The 26,599-nt window shown below is 40.3% G+C and overlaps 1 protein-coding gene and 4 non-coding genes across 5 annotated transcripts in view; 3 read left to right on the forward strand and 2 right to left on the reverse strand.

Annotated features, from left to right (window-relative positions):
- Nucleotides 1-2,852: 2,852 nt before the first annotated feature.
- LOC124721220 (2-hydroxyacyl-CoA lyase 2-like) overlaps nt 2,853-26,599 on the reverse strand; it is a 94,197-nt gene continuing 70,450 nt past the window's right edge. The window contains exons 10-11 of the mRNA XM_047246074.1: nt 13,501-13,774; nt 2,853-4,459 (exon numbers count right to left, since the gene is read on the reverse strand). Coding sequence (XP_047102030.1) covers nt 4,277-4,459; nt 13,501-13,774 — 457 coding nt within the window. The 3' untranslated portion in view covers nt 2,853-4,276. The remainder of the gene's footprint in view (nt 4,460-13,500; nt 13,775-26,599) is intronic.
- Trnat-ugu lies at nt 22,027-22,101 on the reverse strand. The gene has a single exon. It is a non-coding gene; the product is annotated as a tRNA-Thr (tRNA).
- Nucleotides 22,638-22,712, forward strand: Trnat-ugu. The gene has a single exon. It is a non-coding gene; the product is annotated as a tRNA-Thr (tRNA).
- Nucleotides 24,889-24,963, forward strand: Trnat-ugu. Its single transcript has one exon. It is a non-coding gene; the product is annotated as a tRNA-Thr (tRNA).
- Nucleotides 25,176-25,250, forward strand: Trnat-ugu. Its single transcript has one exon. It is a non-coding gene; the product is annotated as a tRNA-Thr (tRNA).

Consider the following 26,599-nt stretch of genomic DNA (forward strand, 5'->3'; position numbering starts at 1 on the left):
CTCACCTGACCTGGCTCCTAGTGACTTTTGGCTTTTTCCAACAATGAAAGACACTCTCCGTGGCCGCACATTCACCAGCCGTGGTGCTATTGCCTCAGTGATTTTCCAGTGGTCAAAACAGACTCCTAAAGAAGCCTTCGCTGCTGCCATGGAATCATGGCGTCAGCGTTGTGAAAAATGTGTACGTCTGCAGGGCGATTACGCCAAGAAGTAACGCCAGTTTCATTGATTTCAGGTGAGTAGTTAATTAGAAAAAAAATCGGAGGCCTTAGAACTTGAATGCACCTCGTACACATTGACAAAAACCCAGAAAAATTTTATTGACTGCCAGCCTAGAAGATTGAATAAAATATAGGAATAGGGAATGGGAGAGGCGTTGGTTCTCATTTGTGTGACTGGTAGCTGATCCTACTGAGCAGAGTCAGAGACTGGTGGTATGAGGCCTTTCACTCTGTACGAAGCCTGTAACAGTAAGGAGTATCTGTTCGGTATCAAAATTGGAAACCAAGCGAGTGCAACCACTGTGCTCTACATTCTAAGACCCTCAAAAAATAAATAAAAAAATAAAAAAGGCCACCTCCCATGTTCCCTCTAGGTTAAAACAGAAGCATGGGTATGCCAGTCTATTCAGCAGAGATGTGATGTGGAATTCAGCATCTTATTCTGGATTGAACTGCATCTGTCCTGAAAGGCACGATGGGGTGGCATGTAGACACTAGTGAAGTTATACTGAGAGATTACTTGAAAAAGTCATTCGAAAACTAAGTTTGAAATTAAATTTTGCAAAAATCCTAAATATCCACAGAATGGTGGGCCACCCTGTTCATTTGGCTTGTTAAAAAATTTAGCTCCACTAACAAACCAACCAGCATAATCTTTCAACAAAATTTTTGTTGCTAAGTTTATATTATACAAATAACAGCCATATTGTTGTGAGCAGCATAGAATTCCACCAGCTACTAAAAACAACAGGACATAATTGTCAAACTACATAGATTAAGACATAGGTGCAATTTTGAATATGATAGCCCTGAGCATCAATGGTCCTATGCCAACTCTCATATTTATTACAACATTGTCTATTTAGTCCTGATGGGAGAGTTCATTGGGATGCCTTACTATTAGAGAACCTCAACTAGAGGGGGTACTGGCTATTGGCTTTGAAGTGTCACAAGCAGTGGAGCAACAGTTCAAATATTTATATGAAGTTGCAGTGGTACTTCCGGTATCTCAGCAGCACAGACAGTCAATACCATCATAAACATGTAACACCAATGCAAGTAAGCAGTGTACCAGCTCTCCTACACCAGTAAAACCATATCCCACTATAGTTGTTCATTACCACAAGTACCAGTACAATTTCAAGTCAATAAGAATGCAACAAAATCCCTCACAAATCTAGAAATGCATTGTCTTTTGTGACTTCAGCCATTGACAAATGAGCAGTATCTTTAATCAGTTACAACTAACTAACCCCGATCAAAGAAAAATTCACAATCTATAAATTAAGTCACTCACCTATTCACATTTCTAGTTGAAAAGAATTTCACATCTAAAAATACCTTTGAACATGATGCTTTCAATATCATCAGGTTTGAAATCAAAAATTCAATCAACATAGTTTCCAATGAAATTCTTTTAAAAGTAGTGGGTGACCAATGCCATTAATTTCTGGGATTAGGTTGTGCAGCAGACAACATAAAAAAGGCCAAAACTTTGTTGTGTATAACATTCTCATTGGAATCAAACTAAGATTCAAGGTGGTACTGAATTTGTTTCATCTAGCCAGTAGGCATTTTCCCTGACTGTTTGAAAACCCCATCACCGATTCCTACCCAACTCCATAGCCAGAAGAATTTCTAGAGGGAAGAGTTGCTCAAAAATAGATTTGTCCAATGTATGCTCATAACTACCGCTCAATGAAGCCTCACAAACTCCAGAAATAAACACACCAGTCAGCCTTTATTGCTGTAATGACCTACCTTTCAGGGCAGCCAGTGAACTGGTGTCTTTCAAAGGTATTTAGAACATCTTATATACAAATTTCATCCTGAAATTACCCAGATTATGTAGTAGAAACTGGTAGTACCACTCAGGAACGTATCATCAATCTAAGAACACTATTCACCAAGTTGGAGCAAGTGGGCCTAAAACACTATTTGCAGAAATTATGTTTTCTGGAGAAGAATGTTGTATACTTATGTCATATTTTATCCAGAAGTCACATTAGACCAAACGAGCTGCATTTGGCTGCTGTTGATAAGCTACCAAACCACAAAGTATTAACTAACTGTAATACGTTTTGGGGAAAAGGACCTTTTGATGATAAAAGGACAGGTTTATGAGTGGATATTCAAAAATCATAAGGGTGCTCCACACAGATACGTAAATTATATCTGTAAATCAAATTCACAAATGCATGCCTCCAACATCTTTAAGAAAAACAATAATACTGCAAGTGAAATACATTTGACTGATTCTTCCACACAATTAATTATACTTTTACAATTTTGTTCAGATGCAAACAAAGGTAACTGCTGGAGACTGTTGTGCTATAACAAATCATTCCAACAGTTCTAGTAAGACCACTACATTAGCCAAAATTGTTTCAGATTCATTGTAATTAGAGAGTGTGTAAGAAAATGTCTTAATGGTTAGATAATTTTAACTCCCCCATGGAAGACAACTTTGTTGGGTATCTAAGCTTTGGAGGAAGACTGGCTGCAATACCCTCACAGGGTAATGTAATCCAGACAATACACAATAGCATTTCAAGAAGCAAAAGTGATGAATAAGACCAACAGCAAGACAGAAGGAAGGAAATAAATGTGGTAGAAAGTTATGAAGCAGGTATAAATTTATTTTCATTCCACATCTGTAGGTACAATTTATTTGTAAAGTGACTTCTGAAGCTTCATATCATACATTGCGTTTTTCAATATCTCCAGCTGCAAACCAATATTATGTCCATGTGGTTATATTTGCTAATATCACAGGATTTCATAGCCAAAATACTGTTTTTCAGTAATCACACATCAATGATACCAACAAAACAACAGATAAACAATAACTTTCCTTTAATGTACAACTACCTTAAGGCTACACTACAACAAGGAGCTGAACAAGTGTGTCTTAAAGTGCTGATATGAACAGAGAAATGAAGTATTACTCTCAGAGTAAATTACTTACTCTCACATGATTTACCAATTAAAAGCCTTATGAAGTATTCTAATTTTTTTAATGAGAGCAATTTTTGAATATTCTCTGTCCTCTAGAGATCTTACATAATTTCCTGTGAATCTGCCTAAAGGACTGAATAACATTATTTTCCATGAGAAATGTCAAAACAGTTAAATTCACTTAAACATGAACACTCAGCCAGTGGCAGTCATAGGATCCAGTTTACACAAAATTAAATAGCTTCCTTGTAGAGCAGCCCATTACTAAATTTACAAACAATGCTCCTTATAATTTTCAGTGATCAACTAGTTAATTGAATAATTTAGATATAATCATCCGTGCCAATCATATCTGAAAAATCAAAAATCTGTCAACTGCCAGTTACTTATTTTCATTTTCCTTTGACAATCCACTGTGACCTTGTCAAGCGACTACAATAACATCAGAACACCTCTTGTATATGAAACAAACAAAATAACATAGTGCAGATGTGACAAAATCAGGACCAGAACTGCTATTTCACAATACTGAACACAAACATCATAAATAAATAGTATTATGTTTATATGGCAAGACTGACACGATGCTCTTCACATATTAATTATAAGTCAGACCCTTTAACTGTAAGGTTTGGGCAACACATGGGGCGACCTCATAAATATAACCTTGCCTTTCTTCTGGGAATGCATTTTTGAGGAATAATGGAGACTCAGTCAAGCATCCACAGGTATGAAAAAAATATTACAATACACTTGCAATACAGCTGCAGTGAAAACTGTCCCAGCTTCAATACTGATTAAAAATTATAAACTAGTACATCAAGTAATACAATTTTCAGTCACAGCACTATTTCACCATTTTAACTCACTAAAGCTACCAAAATAATCCGTATCACCATAAAATGCCATTTAACACAAACTATCTCAATTTTTAAACAGAGATAGCTGAAGAACTTAATATCCAAACCACCTTTTGAACATTTCTCAGTGCTACCTTTACTTAATTATCAGGGCCTTTGTGTGATGTTTATGATTTCTCATTGTACAATGTCCATGAAATAAGGCTGCAGTTTAAAGTGCATTTACTCACTAAATCATCACACTGAAATACTTCCCTCTCTAAACTTTGTATTACCAATTAGAACATTTATCAAAACTGTGTGGTCCTTGCTGTGCAGATCTACTGCCTTTTTAAGAGAGGAAATTAAATCATCAGATGAGCTTGATATCAGAATTCCCTTCCCACCATAACCCTCTGCAACTCCTTCATAGTTGGTGTGCTGTTAGGAGAAGAACATAGATAAATATCAGTCTTCATACCGTTTAACAAAGACAGAAATACACCTTTTTAATAAACAGATTTCTGTAAAATAAATAGCATCAATCACAGAAGCAACGAATACTAATGAATGACAAAATGATCAGGTTATGAAATTTCAGCTGAACTTGTTTCAGTTTCATAGACAAATTTATGCACTGAAAGGTCTTCATAAATTACTTTTTGTATTAGACGCAACATAATGAATTAAATACCTGAAATGAATAGAGACCAAATATATTCTAAAAAGTAACAGAAATTATTTATTTTACAAATGAGTTACAAAATATTACATATTCAAACAAAAATTAAGACAAAACTTAGGGACAGAGCACAAACTTGGATAGGAGAAGAAAACTAGCCATGACATTTCTGAGTAACTGTCCAGGCATTTGCCTTTATCAATTTAGGGCAACTACACAAAACTTACACATGGATCTGCTGCTGGGGACTGGAGCATAGTTCCTCTGGCATACAAGCCCAGTGTTTTGACCACTTCACAGCCATGCACACTACATACCAGTATTTGAAAAAACCACACATGCTACAGCAAAACCTTACAGAGAGTAGCAGGAAAACAAATTAATTTTCATTGAGTCCTTAGGAAACAGCATTTCACATACCTTCTACACAAGTTAAAAGTTAATCATTATCAGCGGGCAGTGTGCCTCACTGATAGACTGCTAGTTTTTTTTTTTTTTTTACAATTGTTCAATATGATTGTAAAAAAAAGGGGGGGGGGGGGGAGGTGCGGGGCATTAGGCCAGTATACTGATGCAAGCTTTTTGATTTGATGTCACTTCAGTGGTTTGGATGTCAATGTCACTATTTATTTATTCACGTAGCTTCTCATTTTCACAGAAGTTCAGCACTGTCAGACTGGGCTAACACTTGGATGGGTGACATTCAGTCTGCCGAGTGCTGTTGGCAAGCCCTTGTGAGGCAAACTGTGAAGCTACTTGATTGAGAAGTAGTGGTTCCAGTCTCGTAAACTGATATATGGCTGGGAGAGCAGTGTGCTGACCACATGCCCCTCCATATCCACATCCAGTGGCACTTGTGGGCTAAGGATGACACAGTGGCTGGTCGGTCCTGTTGGGCCTTCATGGGAAGAAGGTGAACCTGCTGCCATTTTATCTATTCACTTCATAGGCAGGGGTTCTTACAGATTAGGCCAAATGTTTAAGAATTATGGGTTTAAGGTAGCATTTTCAACCAATAAAAATCTGAAAAAACTTTGGTCCATACACTGCAAGCATCATATGACAAACTATTTCGCTCTGGGGTTTATAAAATCACCTGTGGGAATTGGTTGTTTTGGGGAAGGAGACCAGACAGTGAGGTCAACGGTCTCATCGGATTAGGGAAGGACGGGGAAGGAAGTCGGCCGTGCCCTTTGAAAGGAACCATCCTGGCATTTGCCTGGAGTGATTTAGGGAAATCACGGAAAACCTAAATCAGGATGCGGGATTGAACCGTCGTCCTCCCGAATGCGAGTCCAGTGCCTGTGGGAATTGCCCAAACTATTATATAGGTCAAACAGGCAGAGCCATTGCTACTAGATATAAGGCGCACATTCCAACCAAAAGTGGTGACGGTACACGAGGTTCCTCCTTCGCCGAACACCTGATCCAAAATGCACATGTGCCTAATCCCCTAACCAGCACGGAGCTACTTCATCATGAGATTAAAGGTACTAGATTAGACATCCTACAAGAAATGGAGATTTTTAAACATCTGCAATTTGAGGAGGATAACCTCCTTAATGATCAACTTCAGTTAAAAAACAAGATTTTTTTTGAATGTTTTATGCCATTATTTAGAATATCATGACCAGATAATGGTTGATTGGCAGGAGCCGATCAGTATTTCAGTGGTGGTGTGACACAGGTGGTCGGTGTTTGATGTACTTTATTTTAGACATCCCGTAAGGTAGTGGCTAGCATGCGTGCATTTGAGCACATGACATTTTGGTATATGATTCCCATCAGGTGGTCTTTCCACATATGGTGCTTGCATAATGTGGCACACATGGCTTTTAAATAATTAAGATGCCCACATCTATCCCATAGACAATAGTTATATTCATATAAGTGGTTACTAGCCCACGAGCAGTGAAATGGAGCCTCAGGTGACAAGATGAAGTTTAGCTGGTCTGTCTCGACCTTTTGGGATTTAATTCCCTTTACATTTATTTATAGTTGCAATCCAGAGACAACTTCATCCTTGTCCATTTATGGCATGCACATGGGCATATTACTAGCTACCTTTTATTTCTCTTTAATTCTTCCCTGTGAAGAACATGCCGTTTTCCCATGTCAAGTGTCCATAAAATTTTCCTATGTGTCTTTTCAGGTCAAGCACATTTTATCATATCATATTTATTTAATAATAGCCTTTAATATAAGAGGCGTTAATTCTCTTTTGTAGCGTCTAGTGAAATTGACCCCTGTTGGCCGACAGAGTATAAGGGCGATGAAAGGGCATTGCATGTCCATTCATGCAATTACCTTATTTTTTACATGTAAAACATAATTTGACCTATGCTGGTCATTTGCTATTACATGACAATGAAGTGTTGTCATTCGTTCACTCACGCGTTATTTTTAGTAATAAGATAAAAAATTAATCTTGATAATAGTCTTCATTCAGTGTGTGTCAGCAATAAGAAGTATATCTACATCAACTCATAAAACCAACAACTCAACCATCTGTACACAGGTTAACCAAGATTACTGCATTATGGCAGTTTCGCTGTTTTATGTCCTATGTCATCTTTCATTAATAACAATGGATGCGTTATGCAGCATTCATTGTGAAAGGGCCGATATATTCTAATTGTGTAAGTCAGGGTAGTGTGTTCGAACTTACATACATCAATGCATAGTTTGTTACATTTTAGTCATAACCTGGTGCAGAGGCTTTATGTTTAAGATTTTCAACCTTTCTATAAGTTATTTGTTTTAAGATATGCCTACATTGGTCTTTTACCTTTGACAGTCATGGTCTCAGTTAGACATGTGCAGTGTTCCCCGCCACGTTGATTTGCAGAGCATTATCTAGTCCTACTTAGTTTCAGGTGAGGTCCTGAGGCGCACCGCACGGCATCCTTGTAGACGAGGTGCACGCCACAGCTTAAGTTAAGTCTTGGAATTGACTTAGTACTTATGTACCGCGTTTTTAAAATGTGATTACGCCTATTCAGGCTGTTTTAGTTTCATTTCTAGGGCATGCCCTCTTAGACAAATTATAGGTTCAGGTATATCTCCTGAAGAAGGCTGAGTTATTTGGGCTGAAACCTAGGTAAAGGTTGGTTTCATTACCGTAATCGAGGCTGATAGTTTCTTATATATTAGATTATCATGATTGCTGACTGTGCTGCAATGCTGAAAGTACAAAAAATAGCCAACTATGTTGGCCCAAATGTTCAATGAGAAACATGTTACATAAATGGCAAGATAAGCAAGCAGTAGTGTTGTAAACTTATAGTGTGAGTGCGCATAAAACAGCAAGTCATAGACGTACCCACTCAGCCAGCCTAGGCAGGTCGCCTCGCAACCTGGACACACAGTGCAGCAAGCGCTGTGCCATGTGCACAACATCCCAATATAAGCCAAGCAAGCTGGGCCATCAGCCTCATTTATATTTATTTGCTTACTGTATGCTCACCTATCACACTGTATATCGATGTGTTCTATAGTTATGAGACTTTGTACTGTTCTATACTTTATTCAGTGCTATTCTGGATTTCTTGGTGTGGAAGCAGAACAAAATTTGGTTGGTGTTACTTCTCATATTGTGTCTGTCCACTGTTACAACATACTTGGTGATGAGGATGGGATTCTACTCCATGTATTTACTTTCTTTGGTTCAATATACAGCCAGCAAGTCAGTGGAAGAAGTTCTTCAACAACATAAAACTCTCACCAACCAACAGTGGGTTCTTTCTGTGATACTAAACAATTTGGCCCCAGATGCCACCACCACTAATGTAACCCACAGTTTTGGGATGCACGTGAAAAATGCCTTCAGCAACATTTTCAAGCCTCTAGAGTCGCTGACTACAATTTGTATAAGCCTTTATTTTTGGCATGGATTTCTTCTCCTCACATTTACCACCTTTTGTGCCACGGAGCTCCTCTTCAGGAACCTGCCAGCATCTCTTTTGATGAAATGTGTCCACTGCTTTCTAATTATCATTGTAAACATACCCATGTTACAGCTGCTTGTACTAAGTTCTACCGTTGTCAAAACTGGCTGCAACAGTCATACAGAGCTTGGGCAGTGGAACTTCATTGGCTTAGCCATAGTTGCCAGTTTGTTACTGAGGCTCACTACTGGGATTCATATGCTGATAGGGAAGTTCATGAATGTGCTTTACGATGTGAAAATCTCTCTCACACAGATGTTCTGAACATAGCTCAGTCTTTTTAAGTATCTAGGGCAGCAGAATCAGGTAGAGGCATGGTGTGAAGTAGGCACCATTGTTTCCTCTCCTCCTCAGCTGCTGTTTGTTAGCTCACATGGAGATGACAACATCATGGCATGCAACCACAGCCTCCTGGATGCATTGGGCAGTGCTATTCTAGGTAGCAGCAGTCAGCATCACCAAAGCAGTTGCACATTCATCTTCCATCGTGCCCTTATTGTTTTGTTCAATATGAGAGGGCCATGTGCTCAGAGTGTTGGGCGACGTGCAACCATTGTAAAAAAAAAAAAAAAAAAAAGAGAGAGAGAGAGAGAGAGAGAGAGAAGAAGAAGAAGAAGAAGAAAAAGACATATTGTGTCTGTGTGCAACTCTCGACTTCCTTCACCAAACATGAAGATGGATGTGAACAGTGTTTCCTACGTGATGGTAGCCCCAAACAAACTCTACATTGAAGTATGTGTGATGGACAAGATGTTAAAAATGCATGTGGACACAGGAGCAGCAGTGACTTTGTTAAATTCTCAAACCAGAGTGAATCTTGGATCAATTGCAGTGTCCCCTGTATCTCGTCAGTTGGGGGGTTACAACAAACAACAAATACCCATATTGGAACAGGCTTCTACTTCCACAGCGCACGAAGCAGTTGTTTGGCCTTTGACCTTTCTTGTAGAGGATGATGTCAACATGGGAAACTTATTTGGATTGGACGTCATCAGAATTTTTGGGTTCTCTATTTCTGAGGAAGTGTATCCGGTATTGTATCAAGTTCCATACCAACAACTGGACATGCTTTGCTCAGAATATTTCTCCTCGTTCTTTGGAGTTCTGGGATGTGCTAAAGAAGGCTCACAGTCCCAGGAGCTTTATGGGAGCAAGTCAAATTGTAACTAGATCGACCTACGTCTTTGGGTGTTATCGTGCTTGTCTCCCTCTAGTGAATGGTCTAGTTCATTGGTAACTGTCAAAAATCTTAATGGCAACCTTCGGCTCTGTGGTGATTTTAAAGTGTCTGTAAATTCACAGTCTACTATTGATACCTGTATCTTACGCCATACTCATGAACTCCTCGCACAGCCTGCTGGGGGGTAACATTTTTCCAAAACAGACTTCCAAAAGCTGACTTACAACTGCCTGTGGATGACGATTCTAACCATGTCCTCATAGCGAATAACCCCATTGGGTTATATCAATACCAGCACCTGCCATTCAATGCGACTAGCACCTCTGCCATTTTACAGTGATTTTTGGAGCAACTCATAGCCTCTGTGCCGGGGTGCATTAGCCACCTGTATGATACTGTGGTCTCATCTTCCTCAACAGATGAACATTTTCAGAACATTTATGCCTTGTTTATGGTGCTACAGGCTGCTGGTTTCAAATGTAACTTGGACAAATCACATTTTTTTTCAGCCATCTATGTCTATCTCAGTTTTGAAGTCTTGCGTTCTGGTCAAGCCTTTACCTCAGCATATTGATGCCATTACAGCTTTACTGCATCAAAGAGTTGGAGGCCTTTCTCAGAAAGATTGCATACTACCATAAATTTCTTTCTGTTGGAGCCACATTAGCCCAGCCACTTTGTGCTCTCTTACATAAGGATGTTACTTTTTCAATGGTAACCCACCTTTGTGCGTGTTTTCACCCTATTAAGGTCAAAATTATGCTCAGCACCCTGCTTGGCTACCTTTGAACCAGGCCAACATCTTGTTTCGGCCACATACACCTCCCAGAATAGCCTCAAGGCTGTTCTTGCACACAAATATGAAGACGGTTTCAAACCCCGTATTGTGCATGCTTTCAAGACTCTGAATTAGGTGCAACAGCACTACTCACAGATAGAAAAAGACGCCCTTGCTATTGCGTATGTACTCCAAAAATTTCACACTTTCCTATATGGTTCAATGTGTTATTTGATTACTGATCATAAACTTCTGGCTTCTCTTTTCAATCCTTTGGTACCTTTACTGGTCGAAGTGAACCATTGCCTGCAATGCTGGGCACTTTTTTTGTCATGCTATAACTATGAGATTCATTTCTGGCCCACAGTACAACACACTAATGAGGGTGCTCTTTCACGATTGCCGATTGGCTCCAATCCAGCATTTGATCGGGATGAACTGTTGTGTTTCAGTTTAGACATTGAAGCTCAAAATACCATCGATGACTTGCCTGTTACCAGTTCTCACATTTTGGTGGCTGTTATGGCTGATTTTATCTTACACAAAGTTGTTCAGTTTGTCCACCATGGCTGCATGGATGAACCACAAGGCTGGGTGCGAGATTCTTTGCCTAATTATTATGCTCTCCACCACCACCTCTCAGTTCCTGATGGTGCACTACTGTCGGCTACTGAAGTGTCAGCACTCAGGGTTGTGATCCCTTCTGCACTGCAAAAGGGCACCATGCGCCTTCTCCACCTAGACCATAGGATTGTTTCTCATATGAAATTGCTGGTCCACTGCCACATGTTTTGGCCGGGTATTGTCAATGAAATCATGCACATTGCTACAGCCTACCAACAGCATGTCACCCATCAAGTGGCAACCTGGGCCTCTGTTTCCCCGTGGCCCACAACTCAGTGCCCCTGGGAGCATTTTTATGCTGATTTTGTGGGATCATTTTGGCTTGTAGTGGTTGATGTTTTCTCAAAATTTTCTTAAGTGGTTCATTGCCCATCCTCATCCATGGCGACTACTCTCCTGGCCATCTCAAAGATTTTTTTCCTCAGCAGGATTTCTGTATATGCTTGTGACAGACAATGGCCCACAGTTTGTGTCTCAAGATTTTGAAGATTTCTGCACAAAGAGTGGCTTTCAGGATGTTACAGCCCCTCGCTTTCACACAGTCAAATGAAGGGGTGGAGTAGGTGGTGATCTGTATGTACAAAACCCAGAAAAAATATATCATTCAACATTCTACCAAGGAAACCCCTCAAGTTCATATAGGTTCACTCCAGTCAACGACCACAGCCCAGCAGAGCTGCTTCGTAGCCACCAGCTGCAGATGTTGCGTCATCTGCTCTGGCCACTGCCCAGGCACCCACTGGTGCCTGCTGCGCAGTGATTCCATCTGGGCTCTGCCATCTGGGTGCACAGGTTTGACCGGTGCCCTATGTGAATACCAGCAACTGTCCACTGATGCTGATGCCACCAGTTCTGTGTCATGCGCACCTCTGATGTCTCGGAGTCGTGACACTATGACCAGCTCAGTCTGTGCACCAGAGACCACTCCACCCTGTGGCCGCCTCCACCGGCCCCATCGGCATGGGCCACAGTCCATGCCTCCTCTGGCCCTGGCCCGTCTTTGCCCTTTAGTGCCGCCACCACCACCAGGCAGAGTAGTCAGTGCTGGGCTGCCTCTGTCTCTGTAACACCTGTTTCTGCTGCCATCTCCTCTACTGCTTCCATCACAGAGTGCCTGCCCGGATGTGGCCATGGATACAGCACCAGCATCACCAGTGCGCCATTATGGCCTCTCACAGGGGAAGGGGCACTGCGCCTGTCCATGCCTGCACCATTTCAAACCATATTCTCCTGTGAGAGCACAACACCTGCTCCAGCAGGCATCACCTCTAATGATGAAGGCATGAACATCTCTACAGTGAACACTTTTCTCCAAGGGGGAAATGAGAAACATGTTACTTAAATTGGAAGAGCAGCTAGCAGTACTGCTGTAAATATATAGTGAGAGTGTGCATAATCAAACAGCATGCAATATGAGTACCTCCTCAGCCAGTCTAAAGAGGTTGCCTCACAACCTGGACAGATGGTGCAGGATGTACTGTGCTGCGTGCACAACGGTCCGATATAAGGCTGGCACCCCAGGCCCTTGGCCTCACTTATATATACTTGCTTTTCAATGCTGACCTTCATGACTGTATATCGATGTGTTCTTCAGTTATGAGACTTTGTACCGTTCTATACTTCATTCAGAGTTATTGTGGTTCTATTCATGTGAAAGCTGAATAAAACTTGGTTGTTGTTACGTCTGATATTGTGTCTGTACAATGTTAACCAAGTAGCTGTCTCTACGTTTATGTTACATTTTTTTAAATTTCTTGAAATAAATAGGTACACTTAGTCCAGTTGAAATATGGCTTCAGCTGTCCAATGAAGAAAGAGTACCACTTCAGACTCAACAACTTCTCTGAAGGAGAGCTCAAATTCAGAGCAGCTTGGTTGTGTATGATACCTAATGGAGCCAGGCACCATTACATCAGTTATTCATACAGTATAGTGCTGGATAATGCAATGTGAGAAAAGCGATTCACAGAATCTGAATATTATTATCCCCTTACACACATACACAAATCATTAATTTAACATACAGTTATCATTCGTGAAGGGTATTCTGAGTGAAGAGGGTAAGATGATTGATGGATATATCACACACACACACACACACACACACACACACACACACACAGAGAGAGAGAGAGAGAGAGAGAGAGAGAGAGAGAGAGAGAGAGAGAGAGAGAGAGAGAGAGTGTGTGTACATTCATGAAATCATAATTTTCATAAACACTACATTTTTGTAAAAAGTAACCCACCCTCAGATCACAGATAAAAACTTACCACTAGTTTACAGGCAACATTACTGCCAAAGAGAGGCACTTGCTCTCTGGCAATCTGTGTCCAACCAGCATCATTGCCCACAAGAGCTACCACAGGAAGCTTATGACGCACCATTGTATCTATCTCTGCAATGCTGTACCCACAAGAACCGTCTCCATATATCAGCCACACTTGTGCATCAGGTTTTGCCAGCTTTGCACCTAACGCAAAACCTCCACCAACTCCCAAAGTACCAAATGCGCCAGGATCCAACCAACACAGTGGTCCCCTAGGTCTGTAAAAGAGCCGTTGTAAGATATTATGGACAATTTGTCACATTAAACTTAACAGAAAGGTTTCATTTTCATGAGAACAACTACTGTTTATACCAACAATTACATCTGTACATGTGCAGACTAGTGAACATGTGAAAATCAAAGTCCCATTAACAGTTATAAACGAAGATGGGAGCATCAACAGGTGTAAATATTTATTTATGTTGAGTATAAAACACATACATGCTTGAAGGTTTTTGTGTCTTTTCATATAGAGCCTTCTGACCAGGAAATTCTACATTAAGCAGTACTTAGCATGATGCATCCTTGAGTCCCTTGTTGAACATTATTTCCCATCCCATCACTCTTTTTGTGAAGCAATGCAGATTCCTTGCAAGCAAGTACATTTGCATTTCACCAAACCATTCTTCACATGAGGAATTTCCATTGAATTATTTTCTTGCCCTCTCACTCATCCACTTTTTCATTTCATACCTTATCTGTCTATATAACTTATTATATCCTATAGTAGCACATTTCAATTTCAGTTTATTTTACTATTTTCCTATAACTGTCTTCCTATAAATAGCATCTTTCAACATACCATCAATCTCCCTCCTGACCACCACATCAATGGAGGGAAGGTAGCCAGCCCCATCGTGAAATGAATATTGGGGGGATTGAGTTCAGATGTTCTAAAAAGCCATTCAAATTCTCACTGCCAAGAGGCCAAACAACAAAAGCATCTTCTATATATTTGAAAAACACACAGTTGTCATAGCCACTGACTCCAAAGCATGTTCCTCGATGTCTTCCATAAACAAATTTGCAATAATAGGTGACAAGAGGCATCCCATCCCAACTCCATTTATCTGCTCATAGTACTGGTCATTGCATAAAAAGTAAGTGAAGTTGATACATATCAAAATGGGTTTGTTAATTTAATACCAAACCTAATGCATCCTCTCTAATTGATGTAAGAAATCCGCTGAGTTCTTACTGTGATGCTCACACTGACCAACTAGTGGACTCAACAGAATTTTATCCAGTTCCTGTACTTTTGATTCTACATTTAAAAATTGTTGTTGCACACTCAGGAGAAATAACAGAATTTTTATTCTGTTTGCTCAAATCTTTACCAGAACTCCCCCGTTATTTGTTACCACACTGTGCAGTGGGGCTTGTTTCACAATTTCATGTGGTAAGTTTACTTGGGCCCGTACCATAGTTACATCTGCTTGTTCTTCTGACAATGTGTCTTAACCTCGCACACTGAGCAAGGTACCACACTGGACTCGCATTCAGGAGGACAACAGTTTAAACCTGCATCCAGCCATCCGGATTTAGGTTTTCCACGATTTCCCTAAATCACTTCAGGCAAATGCCAGGATGGTTCCTTTGAAAGGGTATGGCCAATTTCCTTTCCCATCCTTCCCTAATCCAAGCTTGTACTCCACCTCTAATGACCTCGTTTTCAACAGGATGTTAAACATTAATCTCCTCCTCCCCCTCCTCCTAACCCAGTGCACTAACTCAAACAGTTGCATGCTGTGTGATTTGCTACATTCCTTTGTAAAATTATTGAACAGATCCTGCACATCATTATGAATGTCCATAACTTTTGGATCCAACATTTTGTTCAAACCTGTCTTCAAATTTTGCTTAGCATTATCTAGTTTTTTATCAAGTTTTAGTTACCAACATTTAACTTTTGACTCTCTGCTTTCAAATATGTACTCAGTTTTTTTTTTTTTAATTGCATTGACCAATCTTCCCTTCCTACATTATCAACACAACTATTGTCTACTCCTGCATCTGCAATTCAATGTCTACATTCAAATCTGAACTTTCACTTTCAGTTGCCTCTACAATCTGAATTCTGTTAATTAGTCCCAATTCATTAATGACATCCATAACAACACTATCCCAATCAATACTGTACTTCTCATTAATTATGGCATATTTCTCATTCTGATTAGCTGTGTTATTCAAATGCACATACGGCATACACAATTTATCTTTTCTCTTGTCCAACGTTTGTTGAAAAATCAAGGCGCCACTGAAAATGTCAAATTCACACATCATACATTGCTGTTGGTGATTGCATGATGTCTGAAGATTGTTGCATGATGTGACATCATTATTACCTGTCTCCATACATAAGGCAATGAGTTGATGGTGCTTATATGAAACGATACTGCACTCTCTCTCTCTTATATTCAATGATTTAGTGATATAAAGGGTGGACAGAAAAACAGGAACATTTCCATAACCCAATAAAACTAGAAGTGATGAAGAAAAGACATTGCATTCATAGTAATTGAAACCTTACAACTTTTCCATTTACGAAACACTGATGGCACTTATCATTTTTTTAAAAAATTACGTACTTTAGATGGTGTCCTCCTGTACAAATACAAAGGTTTTTGGTCAAGTTGTGTAGACTTTGCTCTTGAGGTAGCCCCACAAGAAAAAAATCAGAAACGGATAAACCTGGTGATCTAGGGGGCCAGGGACTGTAACCGAATCATGAGATCACACAGTTCCCAAACAATTCTTGCACATATGCCATTGATTGCTGTGCAGTGTGTGATGTCGCTCCATCCTGTTGACACTATTTTCTTGAAAAATTGAGATAGTTGTTCAATGCAGGTGTAACAAAAGTTTGTAACATCTCCACTTAACAATTGGCATTGACAGTTATTGTGTTTCCCTGTTCATTTGCAAAAAAATACGGTCCAATAATCCCATGTGATGAAACACCACACCATACTGTCACTTTACTAATATGTAAAGGGTGCTCATGAATGTCATTAGGATTTGTGTTTGCTCAGTAACAATAGTCATGTTTATTCTCATAACTTGTGAGATGAAAATGTGCTTCATCTGACATCCATAACTTGTTTAGAAATTCATCATCATTGTTTATTTTTGTTATCATCTGTTGACAGAATCCTAATCATAACTGGTAATCGCTGTCCTTCAATTGTTCACGACCTGTAGTTTGTATGGATGAAATTTTAAATCACGATGAAGAATTCTGCGAACACTCTCCTGGGACATTCCAGCCACTGCTGCTTGCTTACAAATTGAACACCGTGGGCTCCGTTAGACAGACTCGCGTACAACATCAATGTTCGCTGGAGAACACACACTTCTTGGTCATCCTGTTGGTTTCTTCTTGAGGGCAGATCCAGTCTCTTCAAAGTTATTGATCAAAGATTTTATCATATGTTTTGATGGAATGGCATCATGATGTCCTAAATTATAAAAACATCAAAACTCCCTCTGTGCTGCTACCAAACTAACATTGGTTTTGTAAAACATTTTTATGGCTAACACACACTGATGTCCATTCCAATGATCCATGATTACTAAAATGGTGCACTGTTTGCTCACTAACTGTCATGAGCCCGCAGTGCTGTCACCTGCCCATGGCTGCAACTACTCATTTCAAACATTCCTGTTATTCTGGTAATTTTAGGAAGCATACAATGAGAGGTCTGACTGGATCACTAACCTGTTTTACGACACCCAGTTTTATCAACATCCTGTTTGCCACAATACAACATTAATCACTTCAAACTGAAATTTTAAGATGATCGGAACACAGCATGAACAATTAGCCCAAATATATTAGCAACTGCATCTGATCAACACTGACAGCAGCCACTGCCACACTCTTACACAATGCAATGCCAAGTACGCACACAAACCAACAATAACTATATCAGAATGCATTGTCAGCAAGCAAAGATTATTGTAAAATGCTGGACATGGCAAAAGCAATGGTGGCTGCATTAAAATAACATATACTCTGCAGTAACATGAAGTAGTGAACTTGGAAAAATCACAAAATATTGCAAATATTCTGACATGAGAGGATATAGGATCCTCACACTTTCAGGTTTCAAACTGATTATCACTGAGAAGACGTGGTATCTGGCTCCTGTACCTGTCAATAAGGATTTCTTTACGGCCGTTGTTCTGATGCCATGTTACATAGTTGTAAGTGGTACTGCATATCCTGTACACACACAATGGACAGTACCCACTCGTACACCACCAAATTGAGCAACTTCATTCATGACGTGGTCATAGGCACATCCATAGATAATGACCCCTTTCTAAAGTGCGCGTCATTTATGTTGGCGGCCGAGTTTAGGTTCGTTCTGCGCATCTGACGTCACAAAACACAGTCAGCCAATGAACAGAGAACGACGTTGCCAGATCTCGACTGTAGTGCATAGCATGGACGAGTGTCTTCAGTTTTAGAAACGTTCAGTCATAAATAAAGTAATAGAACAAAAGGAATGTCTTGATAGCTGACTTTCTTTTATAGAAAGTTTGGAAAAAGCATTGTTTGTACCAACTGCTTCATATTCTATTAATTAATTAAACCAAACAAGCAATAAGGCTCCTAATTCAGGGGATAGCAAGGAAAGGTGTTTGTATCAATCTCACGAACCGCTTTTTCGCAATAAAGAACAGCGGTAATTGTTTATTTCCTATTGTACTCCGACGAAGCGTAAGTAATTCATAGTCATACCAACAGTGTTTGTCAGTATTTTGCGTGACACGTTACAGTCCTCATGGCATGTTCTAGTCAGATGAGCTACGTTAGCGCAACGGATAAGGTGTTGGGCTACTACGTGAAAGGTTATGAGTTCAAACCTTGAGCGGTGCTTAATATTTTCATTATTCAAAAAAATATCGAAGTGCCTTACTTCACGAATTATATTCGTTTGAATGCAATTTTTTTGAAATTTCTAGTGCTTTGTGTCTTCATTAACCCTTTCGCTGCTGCAGACACGTGCTCCCCGCATTCTGCGCTGTGCGCGATTTTGTCATCACTGCACTGCTCGCATGTGCAGACACATGGTGTTCCCACTGCTTTGATACACTTATCATTCGATTTCACAAAAACTATTTGGCCCAAAAATTTGATTTTTACAAGTCTTCTTGACTGATACCTTCCCCCCATAAATGACTTAATTTTGTTTCGATGTTCAACACAGTTATTATGCAGCATTAAATGTAGTAAACCATTGCACGAAATTTTGAAGAGTTTGCAGAGGTAGAAGTCCATAGCGTATAACTTCTGTATGGTCGATTTTAGTTGCCACAATGTTGAGAATGAAATGTGGACAAGATACCTAAATTTCATATAAAATTTACTGTATAACAATATCTCACTTAATTTAAGTACCACATAGGTGTCGTATGTAATATTGAGAAATATTCCGTCTTTCGCGACTGTAATAAAAGTTTTATTTACAACGGACGCATTTGGCTTTATTTTAAAGCACTTCAATCAATGAGAGGTATGGCACATACACAATGGTACTCATGTTCTCTTTCTTATTTTTGTTCCACAGTTGCAGTTTTACCAATGGTACTGAAATATATTCCTCTTCTGCAACTATAATAAGCGACTTATTTAGACCAGACGCGTTTCTCTCTTTTGAAGCATCTTCAGTGGACAATATTTTGTCTCCTCCATTGCCAAGTCACCTTTCGTAGTTTTGTGCTACAGTAACACAATATTCAACGTTTGTGTTGGCTGATCAGTGTTTTAGCAAATAAATGATGTTCGTGTGTGCCACACACAAAAATTATATTTGACTTAGCTCAGGGCACTTCACTGATAGACGGTATATTCAAGTCCTAATGTTTTCGTAAATCCACAGTTTTGTTTAATGTATTTTGTCTACTTCCTTTTGATTGATTGAAGTGCTTTAAAATAAAGCCAAACATGCTCAGTGTATATAAAACTTTTGTTACAGTCGTGGAAGACGGAATATTTCTCAATGTTACATATGACACCTTTGTGGTATTTAAATGAGATATTGTTATACAGTAAATTTAATATGAAATTTAGGTATCTCGTCCACATTTCATTCTCAACATTGTGGCAACTAAAATCGACCATACGGAAAGTATACTCTATGGGCTTTTACTTCTGCAAACTCTTCAAAATTTCGTGCAATGGTTTACTATATTTAATGCTGCATAATAACTGCATTGAACATCGAAACAAAATTAAGTCATTTATGGGGGGAAGGTATCAGTCAATAAGATGTGTAAAAATCAAATTTTTGGGCCAAATAGTTTTTGTAGAATCGAATGATAAGGGTGTCAAAGCAGTCGGAACACGATGTATCTGCACAGGCGAGCAGTGCAGTGACAAAATCGCGCACGGCGCGGATGGCAGGGAGCACGTCTTTGTAGCAGCGAAAGGGTTAATGCGGTCGTGGTGGCTTTACTTCATGAATTGCGCGCTTCCCCCTAAACGTAAGCTTGCAAACTATGCTATACTATGTTGCTGCTTTTATTGGTGCGTGTGTCGTGTGCAACTGGCAACGCAGCAATCTCCCGCGTCTGGGCAGGCATGCGCAAGCCACCAAGATAAAAGAATTGAACTATAGTATCCTTGCACATCTCCACATTGATCTGTTTTACTGTGGTGATTACATACTACAACCAACTCAATCTTACACACCACTTCACCACCATGACTTAAGTCATTTGCATGTTCTGTGGATCATAATTTATACTTCCCAGTATGATGTCGAATGAATCAATTTCACACTTTATCACACAAAAAATTAGACCACTGTGTTCTTTTACAGAAGTAACCAATATTTTGTCCAGTGAGTTTATGTTAACCAAAAAACAATACTTCAAGAGACAGTGATTTGCAAAACTGGGAAATCACTTGTCACTTTTTCTACATGCCCTTTACATAACTGTATGTCAGATCAATGCATTGTCAGCAATCTTTATTGAAGAGTGCAACAATGTGTTTTATGTTTCAGAAGTTATTTATCTGTCTTCCTATGTTTTGAGGTACTATTAGCGTGATATGCCATAACTAACAGACAGAGAGCATCTGGTTTTGTAAATGTCTAATTGTTTTCAGAGTTTTACCAAGTTGTTCTGGTCCCAATTCAATTAAAACAATCTGTTTCTGCCTATGAAGTACTTTAAGCACATCCCACAGAACTTAATGTTTCTTATCATAGTCTTCTTATTCCCTGGTGTAGTCAGGTTCGGCAAACTTCTTTACCTTGTTGTTGGCTAACCCTCTATTCACAAATATGCAAGAAATGTCATTTACTGCAAATAAAATTTTTGGAACCTCTCCTAGGTTAGACCTGTTGTGAAGTCTTATAAATGCAGATTTTGTTAACTTGTATACTAGTGTTTCCTTAGGCAACATAGACTTTCTGAAATCAATTGTATTCCAAACCCTATGCAAGATGTGTTTAAACTACAGTACCAACAGAAAGATATGTGGTTATGGAAAATACTCATACTCTCCCTGCTACCCCCAACTCAGATATAACAACAGATGATGTCATAATTAAAAATTTTTTAAATGTGATTGGTTGAAATGCAACAAAGAACTTAATTCTGGCTCTTATACCAGGTGGTTTTAACTACGGTGCAGCTACTCACAGAGCTCTAGCGTGGTCTGTAGTTACCCTACGTCAGCAAAGCTTTGTAGATATTCTAATGCACTGTGAATGCAAGAAGGATCTATAGAAATGTTTCCATACGCAATGGATTTTGAAAAGAATGTGGGCAGAAAAGATCAAACAAGTGAGAAAGACATAATGTTGATGTTATTATTGATCACTGCTTACATAGTTTGTTTCATATGAGCACCAGAGGCATTGATGAAATGCTGTACAGTGGAAGATTTGCACGTGCAGCCAAATTTGGAACTACTTTTTTTCCCGTGTAAGTCAGTTCCACATTAAAGTATTACCATATCTACCAAGTTTTGCTCTTATACAATAATTACAACCCATGTGGGACCTAATCACCTGGTACAGTTGGCACGAACACTCCTTCAACTGCAAAAAACAAGTGGGAAAGGAAACTTAGAGAACCTTGAAACAGGCACAGCTGAAAGCAGGGTAAGTCACACCTACCATGTTGTGTGTGTGTACAAAAAGAAGGCACTTGAAAAGAGAAACAGTGGTTGAAGTGGGGCAGAAGGGAAGTTATTGAGAAGGGCCACAATACAAGCTACAACCACCTATGGAAAAGATCTATGAAACAGAGAATATACACTGAGGTGACAAAACAGATGGGGTACCTTCTAATACTGATGGTTATTATATATGACGGTAGTATCTGTTCCCGAAAGAACAGTTACCGTGGATGACCATGCAGCTTTGCTAGAAATGAAATGATAATTAAATGGACACCCTAGCTGAAAACAGGCATTGATGTACTTCATTGGGGACATGTTGAAAATGTGTGCCCCGAACGGGACTCGAACCCGGGACCTCCTGCTTACATGGCAGACACTCTATCCATCTGAGCCACCGTGGGCACAGAGGATAGTGCGTCTGCAGTGACTTATCCCTCGCACGCTGCCCGTGAGATCCACATTCCCAACATGTCCACACCACTACATTCGTAGTGCGCCTAATAGATGTTTGCCCATCATACTCATTACTCGTGGCAGATTAATCTACCAAGTCCCGTACGAGTTCGGGCTTAGCATGTGCGTTCACACAAGAAGGTCAATGGCCGGGAAGCCATATTTTAACTACATATGACGGTAGTATCTGTTCCCGAAAGAACTGTTACTGTGGATGACCATGCAGCTTTGCTAGAAATGAAATGATAATTAAATGGACACCCTAGCTGCAAACAGGCGTTGATGTACTTCATTGGGGACATGTTGAAAATGTGTGCCCCGACCGGGACTCGAACCTGGGACCTCCCGCTCTGCCACGAGTAATGAGTATGATGGGCAAACATCTATTAGGTGCACTACGAATGTAGTGGTGTGGACATGTTGGGAATGTGGATCTCACGGGCAGCGTGCAAGGGATAAGTCCCTGCAGACGCACTATCCTCTGTGCCCGTGGTGGCTCAGATGGATAGAGCGTCTGCCATGTAAGCAGGAGGTCCCGGGTTCGAGTCCCGGTCGGGGCACACATTTTCAACACTGTTCCAGTGGCGTATGGTTCGCGGGAAGAACGACTGTTTGAAAGCCTCCGTGCGCGCTCTAATCTCTCTAATTTTACATTCGTGATCTCCTCGGGAGGTATAAGTAGGGGGAAGCAATACATTCGATACCTCATCCAGAAACGCACCCTCTCGAAACCTGGCGAGCAAGATACACCACAATACAGAGCGCCTCTCTTGCAGAGTCTGCCACTTGAGTTTGTTAAACATCTCCGTAACGCTATCACGGTTACCAAATAACCCTGTGACGAAACGCGCCACTCTTCTTTGGATCTTCTCTATCTCCTCTGTCAACCCGATCTGGTACGGATCCCACACTGATGAGCAATACTCAAGTATAGGTCAAATGAGTGTTTTGTAAGCCACCTCCTTTGTTGATGGACTACATTTTCGAAGGATTCTCCCAATGAATCTCAACCTGGTACCCGCCTTACCAACAATTAATTTTATATGATCATTCCACTTCAAATCGTTCCGCACGCATACTCCCAGATATTTTACAGAAGTAACTGCTACCAGTGTTTGTTCCGCTATCATATAATCATACAATAAAGGATCCTTCTTTCTATGTATTCGCAATACATTACATTTGTCTATGTTAAGGGTCAGTTGCCACATCCTGCACCCCCGCTGTAGATCTTCCTGCATTTCGCTACAATTTTCTAGTGCTGTAACTTCTCTGTATACTACAGCATCATCCGCGAAAAGTCGCTTGGAACTTCCAACACTATCTACTAGGTCATTTATATATATTGTGAAAAGCAATGGTCCCATAACACTCCCCTGTGGCACGCCAGAGGTTACTTTAACGTCTGTAGACGTTTCTCCATTGATAACAACATGCTGTGTTCTGTTTGCTAAAAACTCTTCAATCCAGCCACACAGCTGGTCTGATATTCCGTAGGCTCTTACTTTCTTTATCAGGCGACAGTGCGGAACTGTATCGAACACCTTCCGGAAGTCAAGAAAAATAGCATCTACCTGGGAGCCTGTATCTAATATTTTCTGGGTCTCATGAACAAATAAAGCGAGTTGGGTATCACATGATCTCTGTTTCCGGAATCCATGTTGATTCCTACAGAGTAGATTCTGGGTTTCCAAAAACGACATGATACTCGAGCAAAAAACATGTTCTAAAATTCTACAACGGATCGACGTCAGAGATATAGGTCTATTGTTTTGCGCATCTGCTCGACGACCCTTCTTGAAGACTGGGACTACCTGTGCTCTTTTCCAATCATTTGGAACCTTCCGTTCCTCTAGAGACTTGCGGTAAACGGCTGTTAGAAGGGGGGGGCAAGTTCTTTTGCGTACTCTGTGTAGAATCGAACTGGTATTCCGTCAGGTCCAGTGGACTTTCCTCTGTTGAGTGATTCCAGTTGCTTTTCTATTCCTTGGACACTTATTTCGATGTCAGCCATTTTTTCGTTTGTGCGAGGATTTAGAGAAGGAACTGCAGAGCGGTCTTCCTCTGTGAAACAGCTTTGGATAAAGGTGTTTAGTATTTCAGCTTTACGCGTGTCATTCTCTGTTTCAATGCCATCATCATCCCGGAGTGTCTGGATACGATGTTTCGAGCCACTTCATGATTTAACGTAAGACCAGAACTTCCTAGGATTTTCTGTCAAGTCGGTACATAGAATTTTACTTTCGAATTCACTGAACGCTTCACGCATAGCCCTCCTTACGCTAACTTTGACATCATTTAGCTTCTGTTTGTCTGAGAGGTTTTGGCTGCGTTTAAACTTGGAGTGAAGCTCTCTTTGCTTTCGCAGTAGTTTCCTAACTTTGTTGTTGTACCACGGTGGGTTTTTCCCGTCCCTCACAGTTTTACTCGGCACGTACCTGTCCAAAACGCATTTTACGATTGCCTTGAACTTTTTCCATAAACATTCAACATTGTGAGTGTCGGAACAGAAATTTTCATTTTGATCTGTTAGGTAGTCTGAAATCTGCCTTCTATTACTCTTGCTAAACAGATAAACCTTCCTCCCTTTGGTAGATTAATCTGCCACGAGTAATGAGTATGATGGGCAAACATCTATTAGGAGCACTACGAATGTAGCGGTGTGGACATGTTGGGAATGTGGATCTCACGGGCAGCGTGCAAGGGATAAGTCCCTGCAGACGCACTATCCTCTGTGCCCACGGTGGCTCAGATGGATAGAGCGTCTGCCATGTAAGCAGGAGGTCCCGCGTTCGAGTCCCGGTTGGGGCACACATTTTCATCATGTCCCCAATGAAGTACATCAACGCCTGTTTGCAGCTAGGGTGTCCATTTAATTATCATTTCATTTCTAGTAAAGCTGCAGGGTCATCCACAGTAACTGTTCTTTCGGGATCAGATACTACCGTCATATATAGTTAAAATACGGCTTCCTGGCCATTGACCTTCTTGGGATAAGTCCCTGCAGATGCACTATCCTCTGTGCCCACGGTGGCTCAGATGGATAGAGTGTCTGCCATGTAAGCAGGAGGTCCTGGGTTCGAGTCCCGGTTGGGGCACACATTTTCAACATGTCCCCAATGAAGTACATCAACGCCTGTTTGCAGCTAGGGTGTCCATTTAATTATCATTTCACTGATGGTTACCTCCTAATATCATGTGGACCTCCTTTTGCCTGATGCACTGCAGCAACTCAACATGGCATGGACTCAACAAGTCATTGGAAGTCTCCTGGAGAAGTATTGAGCCATATGGCTTAACAGTTGTGGAAGTGACACAGGCGCAGGATTTGTGCATGAACTGATCTCTCAATTATGTCCCATAAACATTTAACGGGATTCATGTCAGGCGACCTGGGTGGCCAATCATTTGCTCAAATTGTCCAGAATGCTATTCAAACCAATCACTAAAAATTGTGACCCAGTGGCATGGTGCATTGTCATTCATAAAATTTCCATCATTGTTTGAGAACATGAAGTCCATGAATGGATACAAATGGTCTCCAAGAAGCGAGACATAATCATTTCCAGTCAATGATTGGTTCAGTTGGACCAGAGGACCCTGTCCATTCCGAGTAAACTCACCCCACACCATTATGGAGCCACCACCAGCTTGCACAGTGTCTTGATGACAACGGCTGCACCACACTTGAACCCTACCATCATCTCTTAGCAACCGAAACTGGGGACCCATCTGACCAGGCCATGGTTTTCCAGTCTTCTAGGATCCAACTGATATGGTCAGGAGCCCAGGACAGGCCCTGAAGGCAATGTCATGCGGTTAGTAAAGGTATTTGTGCCTATCATCTGCTGCCATACAGTAGAACCTCATTAATACATCCTCTATGATACCAGGTGTATGTTTGGAATGCAAAAAAGGCCGGATTATCAGAGGAACACTTTTACTAATGCATAACATAACAATACAGTACAAAAAAACTTTAATATTAAACTGGAAATACATTCTGAAATATTGTTCTATGTTGTAACAATAACAAAATGAAAATTTAATTTTATCCATATTTTGCAGCTTAAAACGTGACTGAATTCAAAACATTGGAGGTATGAATTAAGCAATGCCTTCAGTCACAACTTTTTCGTGTTTTATTAACTACACAAACATCTGTGATGTGTTTATAAACGTGTGTGCAAATGTACATCCTGAATGAAGTGACATGTACTAAAACGACGGAGAAAAGAATGTTTGCTGGTACTAAAACGTTGAAAATGCTTTCCTTGGATTATGTGGAATATGCATTTCACCTCATTCAGGAAAAGAAATAAAACATGTATTAAGAGAAATTACACCTGACGCTGGACCCACAGGGTCCAAAATGCATCGTGTAATTAATAAAACGGGAAAAAGTTGTGACTGAAGGCGTTGTTTAATTCATACCTCCGACAAAATG

Source organism: Schistocerca piceifrons, chromosome X, assembly GCF_021461385.2.
Source record: "Schistocerca piceifrons isolate TAMUIC-IGC-003096 chromosome X, iqSchPice1.1, whole genome shotgun sequence".
Taxonomy (NCBI): Eukaryota; Metazoa; Arthropoda; class Insecta; order Orthoptera; family Acrididae; genus Schistocerca; species Schistocerca piceifrons.